At 37.0% G+C, this 18,025-nt stretch overlaps 3 protein-coding genes and 1 pseudogene across 4 annotated transcripts; 3 read left to right on the plus strand and 1 right to left on the minus strand.

Annotated features, from left to right (window-relative positions):
• The first annotated feature begins 174 nt into the window (after positions 1-174).
• Positions 175-2,540, plus strand: LOC148697788 (B3 domain-containing protein LOC_Os12g40080-like). Its single transcript, XM_088690711.1, has 5 exons — positions 175-434; positions 531-657; positions 1,171-1,561; positions 1,643-1,770; positions 2,097-2,540. The coding sequence occupies exons 2-5, from the start codon at positions 592-594 to the stop codon at positions 2,403-2,405; spliced, it is 894 nt and encodes a 297-aa protein (XP_088546837.1). The 5' UTR covers positions 175-434; positions 531-591; the 3' UTR covers positions 2,406-2,540.
• Positions 2,541-5,189: 2,649 nt separating this feature from the next.
• LOC137716432 (B3 domain-containing protein REM10) lies at positions 5,190-7,456 on the plus strand. The gene is given in 5 exon segments (XM_068455889.2): positions 5,190-5,406; positions 6,181-6,586; positions 6,672-6,747; positions 6,749-6,791; positions 7,027-7,456. Coding segments are annotated over 5 exon segments (900 nt in total). The 5' UTR covers positions 5,190-5,334; the 3' UTR covers positions 7,330-7,456.
• A 1,614-nt stretch (positions 7,457-9,070) lies between these two features.
• Positions 9,071-11,285, plus strand: LOC137714717 (serpin-ZX pseudogene; annotated as a pseudogene).
• Positions 11,286-11,845: 560 nt separating this feature from the next.
• On the minus strand, positions 11,846-16,823 carry LOC137715354 (putative GPI-anchored protein At1g61900). 2 transcript variants are annotated; one of them, XM_068454649.2, is made up of 8 exons: positions 16,498-16,823; positions 15,754-15,894; positions 14,596-15,459; positions 13,427-13,672; positions 13,304-13,318; positions 12,817-12,957; positions 12,623-12,670; positions 11,846-12,138 (listed from the first exon to the last, which is right to left on the minus strand). In XM_068454649.2, exons 2-8 carry the CDS (start codon positions 15,785-15,787, stop codon positions 12,065-12,067), a joined length of 1,422 nt encoding a protein of 473 aa, XP_068310750.2. In that variant the 5' UTR covers positions 15,788-15,894; positions 16,498-16,823; the 3' UTR covers positions 11,846-12,064. The 2 variants fall into 2 exon arrangements, with proteins under 2 accessions (XP_068310750.2, XP_088546838.1); XM_088690712.1 differs by having other exon boundaries at positions 14,596-15,477; positions 16,498-16,728.
• Between the last annotated feature and the right edge of the window lie 1,202 nt (positions 16,824-18,025).

Consider the following 18,025-nt stretch of genomic DNA (forward strand, 5'->3'; position numbering starts at 1 on the left):
TCATCGCCTTCTATTTTATACGATCACGGTTAAGCCACGTCAACATTTTATATTGATTTTTTTATAGAGATAATAAAATAAAAAATAATAATAATATAAAATATTGATGTGACTTAATCGTGACTGCACAAATAGAAGATGATAAAAGTGTATGAAAAGTAAAAGGGCAGAGAATATGAGTTGTAAGTGCATGTTGAACACATGGCAGAAGAAAGCAAACAAACAAACAAACAAAAAGACAGTAGCGACTTGACTCTAGCTGGACAGATTTTCAATGTACGTAGAAAATGAAGTGTTAAATCATATGTCATTATACTAGTGTAGCCAAATTTTCTTTTAAGTGTGGCCTAGATCCTAGTGTTCCAATCATTCTAAAAAATCTCTTCCGAAATGAAAAAATGCATCTAAGTAGAAAAACTGAGCAACAGCTGCAGGTCGAAAATTATGACTCTGATTCTCTCTCACTTTAATTAAGAACCATAAAAAAGTTGATGTTCGTCGAAATTTTGAAATCTTCTTTCTTTTTTCAGTAAAATTAAGCAGCCAGTTGGTACTCTCTCGAATTCTTGACGACACGCACAGTTGGTTCAAATGGGTAGGAAGCCAAAGAAATCATCATTTTTCAAGATCCTCTTTGGTGACTTCTCTCAGGGCCTGGTAAAATCCATCCTCCCTTCCTCTTCACTTTTCAACATCTTACCTTTTTTTGTTTGTGTTTTTTATTTTTCACTTTTGTGGGTTCTTTTGGATAACCATCATGGACAAATTTGTTCGTGATTTTTTTGTAATTTTAATTTTAATTTTTTTTAATTTTGTGGATTCCTTTTCACTTTTCTGCATGTGTTGGATTAAATTTCTGCTGAAAATTGATATCCCTTTCCTGGTTCATGCGTGAGTTCAGGGTTTTTTGTTCTTTGTATCTTTGTGAAAATTGTTTAATCAAATATTATGGATCCCCAAATTTTCAACATTACTCTGAATGTTAGCAACAATGGTTATTATTTCATCAACTGTAGTCAAGTTCACAAAGATTTGGTTAAATAATTTCCAAATGCTTGATTATTTTTGTTTGACATTAATTACCACGTTATACAATTCGAATTCTGTTTGCAATAATTTTTCTGATTTGATCTGTCAAATTACAAACAATATTTGTGATGTGATCTTAAGTGCATTGGTTATTCAATTTTGTACCGTATACCACCTACGTTTATTAGGAAGAACTTCAATAGACGACCACTTTGCAAATGTGACCTTAGAGGCCCTACCGGAATACGAAGAACTGTGGAATTGGAAGACAGGGAGAATGGCTTGTTCTTCCGCAATGGTTGGCAGGGTTTTGTGAAGGACAATCATTTAGAATCTGGGGATCTTTTGGTTTTTGATTATGATGGTGAAACAAAGTTTAATGTCAAAATCTATGATAGGAGTGCGTGCGAGAAAGATGTCGAAGCAGCCGAGATGAATACAGAAAATCAAGCTAGAGTAAAAGATGAAAATGTTGATCTTGACACTGAAAACTACAACAAAGAGCGCGAAATCAGAACGACTAGCAGAAGTAGTAAGTTAAGCTCTGTTTTAGTTCTCTGCATCTGGCGAAGATTTGTATCTGATATCTTTACTTTTTTTCACTATTCTGTAGGCAATTATCTCATTTCTAGGAAAAGACGTTATTATGTAGAAGATACATCAACTGGATCTGTCTTGTTGAAATCGGAGAATCAATGTTTTCTAGCATTTTCATACAAGAAACATTTACTACAACGCGTGGTGAGTACTTTGTCACTCATTTCCTAATTCAATTTGGATTCTGAACAAGTTTCGCTATTGCGATTGAAAAATAGTGACAGATATCTTTGGTATACCTTTTAAAACTACAGTGGCTGCAGTGTGGCAGTTAATTGGAGAAACATTTCAAGAAACTTTCCTTCCAAATTCGACTTCTTTTTAGGGGTGGACTGTATTTTAAGTTTTAGGATTGAGTACAAAGATATTGAATCGTTTACATGAAAACTCTTCTAGCTCGAATACGTTTTTCATTTTTAGTTTCACAGTCAAGTTTCAAGCGAAGTTATCCAAGATGTTCCACATTGCAGAGGATCCCGAAGCAACTAGCCGTAGATGAAGGCCTTATGTCAAAGAATACTGTAACGCTTCAAGATCCAGCTGGGCGTTCATGGCTTATTCAACTCAGAATCAGAAGGCCTAATTCTACTGATCAGTTGGACATTTCAACAGGTTGGACAGATTGCGTGAAGGCGAACCGAATTTCACCCGGGGACACCATGATTTTTGAGTTTGTGAAGCAAGGTTTGATGCGTGTTCATATTTTCAAAAAAGGAGCAGTGATAGGCAATAAGTGTCGTGTGGTGCTTGCTGGCCCTAATGTTAAAGCTGAAAGCTAGTTGATCCCAGAGTTTCACGTCACAAATTTACCATCCTTTGTAAAAATGTTGTGTTCTTGTAGCCAAGTAGTGTTCTTGTAAAAATGTTGTGACTGCAGTAAAAATGTTGTGTTCATATTTTGGTTGAAGATTTAATTACCCCAGCCACTCTTCTGTCTCTAAGTGCTTAGTATTTTTTTCACAGGTCTTCAATTTCTGTTTTTGATACAAGCAATGTTGGCCAATTTGATTCTGGGATCCTGAATGTAATAGTAAACTCTCTTTTCCAAAAAGTATCATGACCCAAATCGGAGCTCGGACGTCAAAATTGCAAATTTCTAATGCGTTCCTTCGACTTCCGTTGGTCCATTTCCTCTTCAATCCACTTGGTTATTTGTTCTACATCATTTAGATGATAAATAACTAATACATAAATGTGTTGGTGTTTATATAGGGTAAGCTAAAATGACTAGGTAACACCAATGAATGTGAATGTGTTGGTATTTAGATTCCAATTATTCAACTTTGTACAATTCTAGTTGCAGACTTGGAGTTAGCGTGGGTTGTGGAAAATATATCTCTTTCTTTCAAATTTTCTTTAATTATATTCCTTTTACTGTTTCACCATCATATGATAAATAGTAATACTCTCTTTTGAAATGCTAACTAATCAAGTTTTGAAAATTCAACAATAAGGAATTTTTTTATTGTATGCCTATTTAACTAAAGAATCATAGAAAAATAGTAGATATAACCAGCAAATTTTGGAAAAGTTCAAATTCGGAAAAATGTTAAACAACGGAAAAAAAAAAAAAAAAAAAATTAAACATGAGTAGGTAGAGGGAGAAAAATGTGATTATTATTTCACTTTTAGTATTCTAATTGCTTGAAATTTTGGTATGGGTTGGGTTAAGTGGAGCTCTAGAGACGCTTTGCGGGTAAGGGTTGGAGCAAAGTTGTTGTTTGGATCTAAAATTACACCATCTACCTGTGCAATTAAGGTCATTGAGTTGTTTGGATCTAAAATTACACCATCTACCTGTGCAATTAAGGCCATTGAGTGAGCATAGTTCTACACCATCGGATGAGAAAGTTAAGATAATGTTGTTGTTGTTGTTAGGGGATAATATTATGGTTTTTAATCATAATAATTATCTTTTAATAATGAATTGTTCCAACGTTTTCTTATGCAAGATAAATTGTCACATCCCGGCCCGGGGCGGACCACTTCCCGGGCCCGCTCCACCACCGTAGCACGATATTGTCCGCTTTGGGCTTACCATTCCCTCACGGTTTTGTTTTTGGGAACTCACGAGCAACTTCCCAGTGGGTCACCCATCATGGGATTGCTCTAGCCCTCTTCTCGCTTAACTTCGGAGTTCCTACGGAACTCGAAGCCAGTGAGCTCCCAAAAGGCCTCGTGCTAGGTAAGGATGTGAATATACATATAAGGATCACTCCCCTGGGCGATGTGGGATGTCACATAAATGGGATTCAAATTATCTCCAATCTGGAAGCAATAACAGAGTTCAAGTTAACTTGGGTTTGCTAGCAGTGGACATGTAGATTGGGACAGCTTGGGGTAGGAGATCAGCACAAAGATATGAAAGATGGGGTTATTGGTCAAAAGAATGGGATTGCATTTGCATGCAGCGTGAGGCCATGGAGACTTGTATTTAGAGACCTATTCCATGCAATTAAGAGTCCAATTTCAAGAAATTAGCAATATGAGTGGTGTTTGATTAATGCCGTGTATGTCCCTAATGTGCTATTGGTTTAGTGATAACAACGGGATGATCGGAGATAAAGTTGGGATTGTACGTGGTCTTGATTTCACAAACAAGTTCGAGAGGATGGCAATCTGTGAAGTTATTAAAGATAAAATTCTGAGGAATATTATTTTTGATTGCTTTGGTGCCGTGGCAAATAATCTTTCAACATGGCCAGCAAGCAAATAATACTATAAATACAAAGTTGCAAATAACGTGCCAACCCCTCCAAATCAACACACAAAAATAAATATAAAATTAAAGCACTGAAATCCGAGGACAAAATTTTACATTACTAGCGGTGTTTTATTTTTTTGGTGTGCCGGTGACCTCCTTTGCGAGTGGAGTATTTATTCTTGCGGCTAGTCATGCTAGCCCTTCCCTTGTAAATGAATTTTAAGAAATAATTTTCGCACTCTTTTTTAAACACTCCTTGATTATCTGTGTCATTTAATTCTTCTTTAAATCCTAAAGGGTTAAGGTCGTGCGAATACTATTTTGCATTCTTTTGGAACCTAGACGATGTTATTGGGCGGCAATTGCCTATCGGCTACTTAGTAACTAGTTTGTAGTTTTTCTTGTTTGGGCCGAAATTTACCTTTTTTTTTTTTTTTTTTTTTTGGTCAAACAATAAATTTTATTAAATTATATGTTAGATTAACTATTTATGGGATTCGAACCCACGTCGACATGCAGTGGTTTAACTCATATCTACAACTGTGGTAAATGATCACTTGTCGGCCTCAATTTACCTTCAAAACAATGTTTTTGTAGAGAATAATGATAAGGGTAAATAAGTCCAATAACGTTTGAAAATCGAAAAATAGCCGTGTCAGATGATGATTTGATCATTCAATTCAATTGCATTAATTTTGGTAAAAGGTGAGTGAATGCAATTTATTAAGCATAGATATGTTTCAAACCTACCTAAATAGTTTTTTTTTTTTTTGTCAAAACCTACCTAAATAGTTTTATGTTCCTTTTTTTGGAAGTAAAAGTGATAATCTACGCTAACAAGCCTAGAGTTGAAGTCGAAACCCGTAAATGGTTAGATATGCCGTAAGAAAAACAAGGGGACAAAGGAAAAGGAAAACTGTAGCTACACGGAGCAGACATGTATTCCTCAGGAAGGTTTCAACTTTGAAAATCGCTGCAGGGCATTGTAGAACAGAAGGGTTCCAATGGCACGGAAGGGTCCTCGGAAGAAACAATCGTTTTTCAAGGTCCTACTTGGTGATTTCTTTAAGCATCGGGTAAAATCCTTGCCTTCTTTCTTATAAACTTCTCAAGATCAAATTTTTCGCAGTCGTGCTTGCAACTTTTCTCTTCTTGTTTTTGGGTTCGTTTTCTAGATTAATCAGGAATTTGAGTGAATGTTAAAAATACCCTTTTCATGGTTTCATGTTTGGATCTACTTTTGTTTATATTTTACTACTTGTGTCGATATATTATAAAGAAATTCACATTTGAAAACTTGTTTGGTTACTCAGAAACCGAGAGAAAAGTGAAAACTGATCCTCAGGGCTTAATCAACCGAGAATGATGACATCAATAGCTTTTGGCTACTGATTTACACACACCGTTTTTCTTCCATACACACTCCCTTGTACACTTGCAAATCCATGATATCCTGGGAGTTGTGTAGACTTCTTTCTCTAAGGAGATTATTGGTGATTGCGATTTGATCGGATTAGGATTGGACTGCATTGGATTGTACAGAATTGTAGATGATAACAATGATACAATTCTGTGTTTGGTACTACACATGACTAACTAAGGGATTGTGTGCCAAATTATGGGTGAAGAAGTCATGGGAAGATAGAACAAGAAAATTTTGCTCTACATTATCTCACCCTCTCTGCTCAGGATTAGTCAATAGACGATGATATAATTACTTGGAAGGTTAACAAAGAATGGTATTAAATATTGAAGTTATCCAGTTTGAATTTTGTTCATTACTGATGCTAAGCTTGCTTAGTTTTATGCATTTATAGTATGGTCTTCTAAGAAGCTGTCAAATTTTGCAGCGTATACCGCATGCGTTTCTCAAAAACTTAAGTGGATTATCACTTGGCAAATGCGCTCTTAAGGGCCCTAGTGGAAAACGGTGGATTGTGGAACTGGAAGAGAGAGAGAATGGCTTGTTCTTCTATGCGGCGGGTTGGCAGGATTTTGTGAAGGATCATCTTTTACAAGTGGGGGATTTTCTGGTTTTTTATTACCATGCTGAATCCAAATTTAAAGTCAAAATATACGATAAAAGTGCCTGTGAGAATGATGTAGAGGAAGCCGATGGGAAGATTGGCAATCCAGTTTCCTTGGAAAATTATAAGGGAAATCAAGCTAGAGTAAAAGAGGAAATTGTTGAATCTGAAGCTGAAAACTACGATACAGACTGTGAAAACAAAGCAACTATTGCTAACAGAAGAAGTGGTAAGTTGTAGATTTGTATGTGTATTTTCTGTAACGGCTTTCCTCGCCCCTTCTCGTTATCTTGTTTCAATTTGGTGCTGTATAGGGAATGCCATGTCTGGAAAGAGACCTACAACTGGTTATGTAAAAGAAACATCAACAACTTGCTTCACATTCAAATCCATGTTTCATGGAAACTCTGAAGAAGCATCAAGAATATTGTGTGGTGAGTACTCTGTCACTGATTCTTAAGCCATTTTTTGTTTTGTGAGAACCTTTTCTTATTGTTTTGGAAAAGAGTAATATTACTTTTCTAAAATATTTTCAAGAAAGCTTCCTTGAAAGTTCCACCACTTGTTAGGGAGTCCACTACAGTGAGTATTAGACTTCGGTACAAAGTTAATGAATCTGTTTCTATGTTTAAGACAAATGGACTCTCCGTCGATATTTTAAAATTTCAGGTGATTCCAAAGAAACTAGCCATATCTGAAGGTCTTATGAGCATGGGCACTGTAATGCTTCGAAATGAATCCGGAAGATCATGGTGTGCTAAAGTTATACTTCGTCCCAAGTCATCTTTCCATCGCATGGAATTGACAACAGGTTGGGCAGAATTTTGTAACGCAAACCAGATTTCAGTTGGGGACACTGTCATTTTTGAGTTTGTCAAGCAAGGCGTAATTCAAATTCATGTTTTCAGAGCAGTGAGAGGCAAGAGGTGTGCTGTGGTACTAGATACCCTCAATGTAAAGAACGAAATCTAGTTAAAAATGTCTTGACTGCAATTCACATCTGCATTCTGCGCAAACGCAATCTTCTTGTATTTTCTGCCCCAGCCGCGGGCAGCCAGTCTTCTGTTTCTGTGATATATCTACTGATTGTTTTGTGGTAGCTTTTTGTTTCTATGATGCAGAACTTGAATTGAGAGAGATGAGTTGAGTAGAGCTTGTGCACATGTAAGATGTTAGCCATTCATCCAAGATGGGACTGAATTCAAATGCCATTTATATCTCGTTCTCTATATTTTAATCCCTCGTCTCATCTCAGAAAAATCAGCTTCAAAGTTGGTCTCGTAAACGTGCTGAGTATCAATCCCATGGTTGTTCAAGCTCAACTTTCTTTAGTTGTCAAAAAACTCATCTTGCATCAACTTCTTTTTGTTCTTCTAGCCTCATGATTGAGTCAATCAAAGAAGAATCAACAGATATAAAAAAGCGGAGGAGGACACAAGGGGTGTGCGAAAATTTTCTTTCCTTACAACTGTTGATAATCTTTCATACTGGTTCTGCATTTATTTCGGTTCTGAAAATTTAACTTCATTCACAAAGGAAAAGAAAACGAACAAGTGAAGCGCAAGGTAATCGGGAAAAGTCCTAATATCAAAAAGTCCAAAAAGATAAAGCAAAGGCCATCTCAATGCAATACCCGAACTCTCATTTTGGGTCCAATGCAGATGATTCAAATGTTCAAACTCAAATTTGAGTGTCGAGTCTAACAGCTTTTCTCTGTGCGCATGGGCTGTGTTTGTGTATGATGCAGATTTAACTCACGAAACGACGTGAGCGAGGACATTGCAACTAAATATCAATGTTACATTAACTACGTTTATATATATATATATATATATATATATATTGACGCGTTGGTACTAAATGTTGACGCCATATCAAATACTGATGAAATATTCGTTGTTAACATGACAATGATATTCAGTTGCAATATCATCGTTGAAGTTTTTCCAGTCTGAGTCATGCACAGCTCCGTGTACTAAATTCAAGTCGTTAATATGACACTAATATTCGGTTGCAATATCAATGAATGATCAATTGCATTCATTGATAAAATTTCACTAGTGGTTTAGCTTTCACTTATGAACCCTGGCTCCCTTTTATGTTTCTCCAACCTGCACAAATATTTTATTTTTTAGGCTATTATACACTGACATAGATTGTTATTAATATATCGGGGTGTTTAGCAGTTACTTGGATTAGGATGATGAAGCTTGTAAACGAGTTTGTAGCATAATAAACTTTAAACTTTGGTTCCTTAGCTCATATGTAGTTGCTAACGTAGAGAGAGGGTCGGGCAGGAAAGAGAGAAGAGAGTTGTACACAAATTCTGTCTTTTGCAGGGGAAATTTTTCATTGTCACCGGAATACGGATGATACACCATGTGTTTTTATATAAGTGGTAGGAAATTTTATCTTTTAAGTTATTAACTTTTTAACACACATATCCTACCATTTGTATAGTGACATGTGGTGTACCACCCCATGTACTAATCACACTGAAAAATTTCTCCTTTTTCACCTATATTTTGACTTTATTTATAATAAACATAACAGACTTACTTGCCCTACAAGTAAGAAAGCCTAAGATTTCTCTCTCGATCAGAAATTTGCTACTTCAAAACCCTAGCGTGGCTGGCAAACCTCGAACAGCTGAACTACACCACTCTCTCTACATACCACAGCGAAACATATAGAGCACCTGCAGCCAGCGACAATGTTCGGATCTCAATCTTCGTCGTCCCTCTTCAGAACGTCCCCATCCCTCTCCAGAACATCTTCGTTCCTCTTCAGAACGGTGTCGTCGACCACCGTCGTTGGGAAGCCATTGTCGACCCCAGCCTTCTTCACACCCCGGACCCCGGCTATTCGATTTGGCTCCATATTATCATTTCAAACTCAGCAGCAACAACAGCGGACATTGTCGTTTCGGCATCCACCGTCGCTTCAGCCTGCTGGCGCCTATGCACTTCGGGGTCCATTTTCTACGCATCAAGAGCCAACGCCCTTCCGTTGCTCCTCTCTTTTTCACTCTCCCCGGTTGCGATATTCAAGTAAGGTTTTCTCTTTTGTTATTGATTATACAGTGCACTTCCCTAACCCTAGCTTTCACTTTTCGTTTTGATTTTGAATTTTCTAAAATCTATCTTAATTTTTGGCTTCCCTCTAGCCATTTTAATTTTAGTTAACGACGTTCTTAATTTTGCACAAGTAGCTCTGTAGCTCTTCGAGATTTTGAAATCTGACTTTTGAAATGTTGAAATCAAGGGTTTAATCTATGTATGTTTAATTATTTATCTATTCTTGGTGGATAAGAATCAATTTCTGTAGCACTTTTTTATATTTGACTGGCAGTTTCGAAATAAGCATTGCAGGTTCATTTAGGGTTTTTCCTATGTATGTTTGGCTTGTTTATATTTGATTTTAGTTGATTGAGGACTGTTTATATATCTCTTCTTTTAGCATTTGTGATTTCTGCTTCCTATTGTGTTTAATTTCCTTGTAACTGGGGTTTCTTGTTTGTTTGTATCTCAGTCGACCAAAGAAACCATCACCGTAAACGATGTCTCACTCGAAATTACTAAGCAGCTGCTCACGACTGAAGGCAAAGAGAAGAACATGGTGTACTCCCCGCTGTCCATCCAGGTTGTGCTGTGGCTGTTAACGGCCGGGGTCAAAGGGTCCCACAAGGGAGCAGTTGCTCGCTTTCCTCAGGTCCAAGTCCACGGACCAACTCAACTCCCTTGCCTCCCATCTTGTCCCTCTGATCTTCACAGACGGATCTACCGAAGGCGGTCCCTACCTAAGTTTTGCCAATGGCCTTTGGGTTAAGGATAATATTCCCATCAAACCTTCTTTCAAAGAGGTTGTGGACACTGCTTACAAGGCAGCTATAAAACATGTTAGTTTTGTGCACCCTGAGGAAGTGAGACGTGAAGTGAATTTATGGGCCGAGAAGGCGACGAAAGGCCTTATCACTGAGGCTCTTTCTCCTGGGTTAATTGACCACACCACCACTCTTATATTTTCAAATGCTTTATACTTCAAAGGCCTTTGGAGCAGAAAGTTCGATGCATCGATAACAATAACGGACAACTTCCACCTTCTCAACGGTACTTCCGTTAAGGCGCCGTTCATGAGAAGCTCCGGAGAACATTTTGTTAGAGCCTTTGACGGCTTCAAAGTCTTGAAGCTTCCTTATTCACAAGGTGAAGACAAGGAGCGGCAGTTTTCGATGTACTTGTTGCCGCCAGATGAAACATATGGGCTCCCAGCTTTAGGTGAAGACAAGGAGCGGCAGTTTTCGATGTACTTGTTGCTGCCAGATGAAAAATATGGGCTCCCAGCTTTGGTCGAGAGAGTTTGTTCCGAGCCTGGTTTCTTAGACCGCCATCAACCCGGAAGACGAGTCCCAGTTGGTGACTTCAAAATCCCAAGGTTTAAGATTACCTCCGGCTTTACAGCTTATGAAATTCTCATGGATTTAGGACTGGTGTTGCCTTTCAATGGTGACGGTGATTTGACAGAGATGTTGGAATCAGGTATAGGTGAGGCCAAAATGATTCATAAATCCTTCATTGAAGTTGATGAAGAAGGCATAAAAGCTGCAGCTGCTTCTGTTTATTACACACTTATGTGTTCGGCTGGACCGGTTGAACGGATTGAAGATATAGACTTCGTGGCTGATCACCCATTCCTGCTGTTGATCAGAGAGGAAACGACTGGGACTGTAATGTTCATTGGTCACGTGCTGAATCCGCTTAAAGAATGATCTTATCATAGATAGGGTCAGAAAATCTTTCCTCTAGGTTTTGTTTCTACGCATGCTTGTTTAAGTTTCACGTAGATCAGGTAGTCCATTTAATGTAATTAAGCACTCGTACTCGTTTTTCTGGAGGGAAATAACTAGTACTCTTATGTTTTCGGTTTTTGATTGCCTAATAATTTTACATTTGAGATTCGGCGATTGCTTTGCGTTTTCCCAAAAAATATTGGCTTTTAATAGGCAATGAACGAATATGATGATGAGATATTTTGATCTAGACCATAGTGTCATATCCAATCTCATCTTGTTTTCGTTAATTTATATTTAATTGTGCAAACAAAAGGGTCTCCGGACTCGCCGGTGCTTGTTTGTCTAACGTCGCCACCAGAGCAGGTTGAGGCCACGGCTGCTTGATGCCTTGCACTGTCCTTTAGGATACAAAGTTTTTCCTGCATCAGATGGAAGGTGTACTTTTTGAGTTGATTTAACAAAAGTGAGTGAGGAACGAGGATGGTTGATACTTTTTTAAGGTTCCTTCAAATTAAAAACTAAAAGTCTCAGGTTCGAAACCCATTGTTAGTGGGAAAGCCAGACTTGCGGCCAAAGGGAGACTGGTCAGAAATGCCTCTATGAGACTGCCTAGCTTCTCGAAGGGCAGGATAACTGTAGCTTGCCACTAGTTGTTCCTTTTTAAAAAAATAAATAAAAACATTGTAACTTGCCAACTTTGTGGTAAACCTAAAAATCGGATTTTTTTTATAACCCAATCGGGTCAATGTAACATATAATTTAACCGGATCATTGTATCATAATTGCCAGGAATAGAGAGAGAACTGCTATACATGGAAACTACTACTCAAAATATACAAGAAAAATCCACACATAAATTGCAAAACGTCCCTAAAATTCAAACCACCCCAACCCTCAGCCCATATATCTATCTCCTCAGTACAACAGGGTACCCAAAACTAAAAATGAAAAAATGGGTACAATAAATTCCAGCTCACCACCACGACAGCCTGCATCATCAACGCATCGTTTTTACAGTGTTAGACATATTTTCCCTGCGTGAGAACGTCTAAAGAAAGGGCAAAGAAGAAATGCAAATCCCAAACTACCAAATGGTAGACGAAAGCGCTCATGCTTAACACTGCACATTATATGGACCATAATAAATCTGAATACTAGTCTGTTAAACACCTACAACTCAATTCACTTTCACAACACAAAAGGCTTCTTTCATTTTCACAACACAAAACACTTCCGAAAATTGAATTGATATTCCTTCGTTTGGATGACTTTTTTTTTTTCATTTGAATAACACCCCGATCGTATGATTAGCCATTGTGTCAGCTTCACTAAAGAGGGCAGCTTTCATTTTTTTTTTTTTTCCAATGTAATTATGTTTGTCCATGCTTTGACTTTGTTAAGCACACTAAAACAAAAAGAACGAAGGAAATTCACATATGCACAGAAGAAATTGGATAATGCAGCGACACATACCAGGATTTTTAAAAGTCTCCGATGTTGGTAGTGCGGGCAATGACATCTCTGCAAAGCATAGTAGCCATGAGGTAATGCACTTACACATAAAGGAAAATATGCAATTTATGGAATCCCAGTATTATTTGTCACATAGTATATAGATTTTCTGAGGGAAAAGGGCAACAAAAGTTATTCTTTGCCCAATCAATTACCAGGTGCACAAAAGGACAACGATGAAACTGAGGAAGATGAAGGCCATGGCGCTGCAGTGTTGTCACTCAAATCACATGAAAAGCTGAAACCTGTTGTATTGTCAATTATCGCATCCGCAGGCAAGCTTCGAAGTAAACACCCTGCATTTGAGCAAAATTGAAAGTACCAATCTTATAAGAATAATGATTCAGGAATTACTTGATCACCGCCGCCAAGTACATATGAGGGATCATGAATCCAACATTACACTCTAGAACACCTAGGAAATGTACATTGAGGATACATATTGCTAAAACACCCTGCATTTGATCTAAGTGACACCAATTTCGGTTACACTAATAGCATTGCAACCGGCATTTTATAAAGCACCCACAACACAGTACTAAGAATATTCCCACTGCTAAAGCATGAAATTGGATATCAAACATTCACAACGAATATAATCAATCAACAAAAGAAACAGGAGAAAGATTGAAAATGTCATACCTTGTTGCACGTATTCTGTTGCAGTGCCCACCAGGGATCCGGGGGAAAAAAAAGGTAAAAGATCAGATATAATGAAAGAAAAGAGGAAAAATAATTAAAAGAATGGCGTGGCGGGATGAGCACCTTGAATGCTAAAGTCTTTCAAGTCAATATCACAAAGCTCATAAACATTTTCCATCACCCCGCCTTTTCTCAACATGGACCCAAACACTGAAGCACAGATTATAGCTTGTCTATTTGTAATTAACATTTGCTTTTGTATTCCCGAAATATAAGTGTTTAATGAGCTACAGCAGGAAGGACTCGGGGCAGCAACATTGCGACATGATTTAACTACTTCTGAAGGCTGCTTAAATTCCAAAGGGCAAACTGCACAAGTGAAAATCATTTTCATGAGAAAAGATGGTACGGTATATAACAAGTCCAAAAATACACAGCATGTAAAGATGTAACCATCAAGCTACTAAAAACCAAGTAAAACTTATGTGGTTCATGTACAAGTATAAGCAAGCCAAATCTCAAACTTAAAACTACAGGGCAAAAGTGGGTAAAAAACTGAAAGGTTTATCATATTTCCATTCACAAGCCAGTGAAAAAGTGGGTAAATATACTTTGGATGCTTCACTCATTTCATGACTGAATTTGGTAATTAGTGAATCAATATGCCGCCTAATGCAGCTTCACTTGTCCTTATGTTACCCAACACAAGGTTGTAAAACTGTTGTGCGCTGTTGGTTTTAAACACAACCAACTTGTACAATTTCCATAAGAATATGGCATTCCATTCAGCACATGTACCTCCTGAGAAATTATTCATGAGTGAACACTACCTACTGCAGATAAACATATTGATTAACTAGGCTACACAAATATTAGTAAAGAAGAATCAATGATTAGGTTACCCTAAAACATAGTACAAAAAAAATAAAAAACTTAAACACTTCCTCCAGAAAGAACCAAATAAAAATGGTAATACTAGAGACGCAAGTCCTTCATTGGCCAGGAAAGGTTACACATGAAATTAACAATATGACTCATAAAATGAAATGAAAGTAACAAATGGTGATCTTTTAAGTTTACTTTCTCTTATCGGCTCAAACAAATTGTCTTTTCATTTTCTATATTGACACTTAAAAAATTCATATTTTAATAAATGGAGGAACCTGCTTACTGCATTCACTTTTTTTTTCTACACTTCAGGCAAGACGAACAACTTAACAATAGATTAGATGCTGAAACCACAATTTCTGAAGTGTAAATAAATTAGTTGTACAGATACTTGAAAACTGTACCTTTGTTAACTTTGCAGGCAGACAATATTCGAAATGCAGTATTGGCAGCATCTGATGAGAGTTTCCTTGAAAGATATGAAAAAACCACACCTTTACAATCACTTAGAGTATCGGTATAATTAAGCCCACCCACTAAATTTTTATTCTCATTCATCATCAATTGTTTTCCTGAGATCCTTAGTGCAGCATCCGCTATTGCATGCTGGCAAATTGGTCTGCAGCACTCTTTGAGAGGGTCAACAGTTGTGCAAGCCTCCACTAAACTGCTTGTATTTACTGTTTTCTCAACGGCATTAATGTCCTTCACTGGACAGGACCCACCAGTAAGATTTGACGAATTTATGGAGCAGAGTGTAGGTACTGAACTGTTTGCACCCCTACTGGCTAAGATACTGATGATATCTTTAAAACAATCATTTGCGACTGAATTTTGCAGAACCAACTTATCAGAGTTGATACTATAGAGACCCTGGAAGATGCGGATTAAACTACTAAACTGCGGGCAACACATTACATTTCCTAATATTGCCGCCAAAGGTTGAAAGCAATCGGTAGCTGTCTTTTCTATTACACTTGATATGGTAGAAAAATTCACAGGACACTTCCCGGTTAAAACAGGCTCATATCTTGTCGGAAAATTCGGGTACATCGGTTGTGAAGGTCCATCTGCAGGATTTGGGTAGTTTGGAATAACAGCTGGTGATATTTCAATGGGATTAAAGAACCCAGTAGTAGGTGGATTAGCTAGGCCTAGCTCTGCCACGGAAGAAGCATGACTTGGGTCAAATACTGTCTGCACTGCCACGACATCTTGGAAACTGGATAACCAGATAAAGAATAATAATAACTGGCAGCACAAAGAACCTGCAGTGACATATAAGCCTGTATTCAGAAGAAGTAGCAAGGACACATTACTCATTGACCAAAATACAATGCATATATTGCAGGTTTAGATTTACTTCCAAAGAAAAGCTACCAACATAATCAATTGCAGCAATACCTAATTGATAGCTATCCTCCGGTCATACAAACTTTACACTACGGAACAAAACCTTAATATTTTGCCGCACATTAAGTAGTATTGTAACCATCTTTTTGTTCGTCCTGCCCATACCAAAGAATCCCTAAACAAGCTAATTAGAATAAATACAAACTTACCTTTATGATGAATAGCAGCCTTTAAACAATCCATAACTCCCAAAGCCCTTGAGTACCATTGAGATTTACATTAGTAAGTGGTACTTGAGTTCGTGGCAGGCCCAAAAATAGCTCAACCCAATGCAGCAATACCTATGCCACCTTCAAGCATCAACACAAACCCAGAAGGGAAACTCATGAACTCCTCTCGAGTGCAGATAAAAGGGCATAAATGTGCTTCGAATATACGCTCTTTTGGATTAATAATATGCTTTCAATATACACAAGTATAACACATAATCCACCTGATATATAACACATAATCACAACCCTAAGTAGATGCAAGCTTGCATTCGCAACTAGGCCGAAATTCTGTGTCTCTAGTGTGACCATTCAAGGTGAATTCTTTCACTCTTCGGAAATCAAAGCACACAAACAATTTACCTAAATTTTCTTACTTTCGAACAAGAACCCGATGAGAAATAATCAAACGGAAATTTATGAAGCTATAAAACTGAAAAGCCACACTGAACTGAAGATTGAAATAACTCGTAGATTGACAAATCTGAGATACCATTGACAAAGTGTAGCAAATCTTAAAATTCCCAATTTTTTTTTAATCTAAAAATAAATTAAAAAACTTACCATAAAAAAAAAGTTGCTTCCTTTTCACTGTATTTTTCCAGACTTTCTCGGCCACCGAACAGCACATAATCACATGAATTTAAGCAACAAAAAAAGGAACCAAAAGAAACAGAAAAGTACCTGAAGACATTGAAGCCATCGAACATAGTTTTAGTGAGAAATTGAAAGGATTTCCGGGTTCGGGATCGTGAAGCTTAGCAAGCAGGCATGGCTTTCGGAAGGATGGGTCGGAAAACTGGTCGATTTGGACGCCCGGAATCTGAGCTGAGCTGAGCTGAAATGGAGGTGGGGTGCTCGGTCGTGGGGGGTTGTGTGTGTGTGTGTGTGTCTGTGTGTTCAGTAAAACTGCTTTTGTGCTTTTTGGGTGGTGGATATAGTGGACGACAGCGGTCTCAACCTCTGCCCCTTTATTGACTTCTACGGTTTTTACCCATTTCACAAACCATTTGCCAAGTACCAACTCACCCATAGAATTATACAAATATTTTATTACCAAATAACACTAGCATCTTAGGATCCTTATTTACACCGAGGAAAATTATGAAACTTTATTTAACGATAGATAATTGAGTCGGTAAAAATCGTTCTTTTTATTAGATAAAAATTTAGATTTGAGTTTTGTTGTTAGAAATTTCTTTTGGTGGACGATTTGTAAAAATAAAAAAAGAGTCTAAGATCCTTTAAATAAGTTCTTAAAGAGGATTGTGACATACTTTGACTCTGAGATCAGGTAACAACCCTTTCCCTAAACTTTTTTTTGACCCAAAAAAAAAAAAAAAAAAAAAAATTTAGATTTTTTTAGATTAGATTTGATTGATTTAGAGTGAAGTGTACTTAACTTATGAATTTAGATGTAGATAGATTTTTAAGTCTCAAAATTATATAAAATTAAGCGTGTATTTATGTTATCACGTGATACGAAAATAATATTAATTTTCTATGTTTCAATTTGGAGATTGATTGATGGGATCCACATGTAATCTCGAACCCTCTATTGTAGAAGAAGTGACGTATACAAGGCTTTATCAATTACCAAAATCATTGGACAAATACTTATGACTGTACATGACACCAGATTATGGTCAATTCAAATCCATTTATATTGTGGAAAAGGATCGCCCGGTGATCTAAGGATTTCGTAATCATGATCGTGATCGTTCATCGTACATCGTACGATCATAAATTATTTCAAAATTTAAAATTAAATATAAATAGTATCTAACAAAAAATAACTGCACGATATACGATGAATTGTTAATATCACAGAATCCCTAGGATTCCCAAAAAAAGAATCCAACAAGGATCATTTTCCTTATATTGTGATGCGTTTAAGTCCAGTTACCGTGTTGTGTCCAAGATCGTCACATCGTGAATGCGCTATGATTATTTTAAACCGTTAATAATAGTTCAGTCATTCATTAAAAATCAATCTCTTTTTAGTTACTAAAAGTGATCATCAAATTCTTTTTTGTTCTCTTACACTCATTTCTTTAATTATAGTATTAAAATTAGAGTAGTGAAAAGATAACTAAAATGATATTTTTATCTAACCGGTTCGAAACTTTCTCATTTCTTAAATTATTAATAATAAAAAAAAAAATTGGTGAAATCACTATTCTTTACTTATGTTCACGTTGACTTGTTCTAA

The sequence above is a fragment of the Pyrus communis genome, chromosome 3 (genome assembly GCF_041283825.1).
Source record: "Pyrus communis isolate YQ-2024b chromosome 3, ASM4128382v1, whole genome shotgun sequence".
NCBI classification, from domain to species: domain Eukaryota; kingdom Viridiplantae; phylum Streptophyta; class Magnoliopsida; order Rosales; family Rosaceae; genus Pyrus; species Pyrus communis.

Coding starts and splice junctions, on each gene's coding strand:
- LOC137715354 (XM_088690712.1), bottom strand. CDS start 15,787: ATGGATTGTTTAAAGGCTGCTATTCATCATAAAG. Junction 13,673..14,595: donor TGCCTGCAAAGTTAACAAAG/GTACAGTTTTCA, acceptor TCACTTGTGCAG/TTTGCCCTTTGGAATTTAAG. Junction 12,671..12,816: donor GTTGTCCTTTTGTGCACCTG/GTAATTGATTGG, acceptor TATGCTTTGCAG/AGATGTCATTGCCCGCACTA.
- LOC148697788 (XM_088690711.1), top strand. CDS start 592: ATGGGTAGGAAGCCAAAGAAATCATCATTTTTCAAGATCCTCTTTGGT. Junction 658..1,170: donor GTGACTTCTCTCAGGGCCTG/GTAAAATCCATC, acceptor TGTGATCTTAAG/TGCATTGGTTATTCAATTTT. Junction 1,562..1,642: donor CAGAACGACTAGCAGAAGTA/GTAAGTTAAGCT, acceptor ACTATTCTGTAG/GCAATTATCTCATTTCTAGG.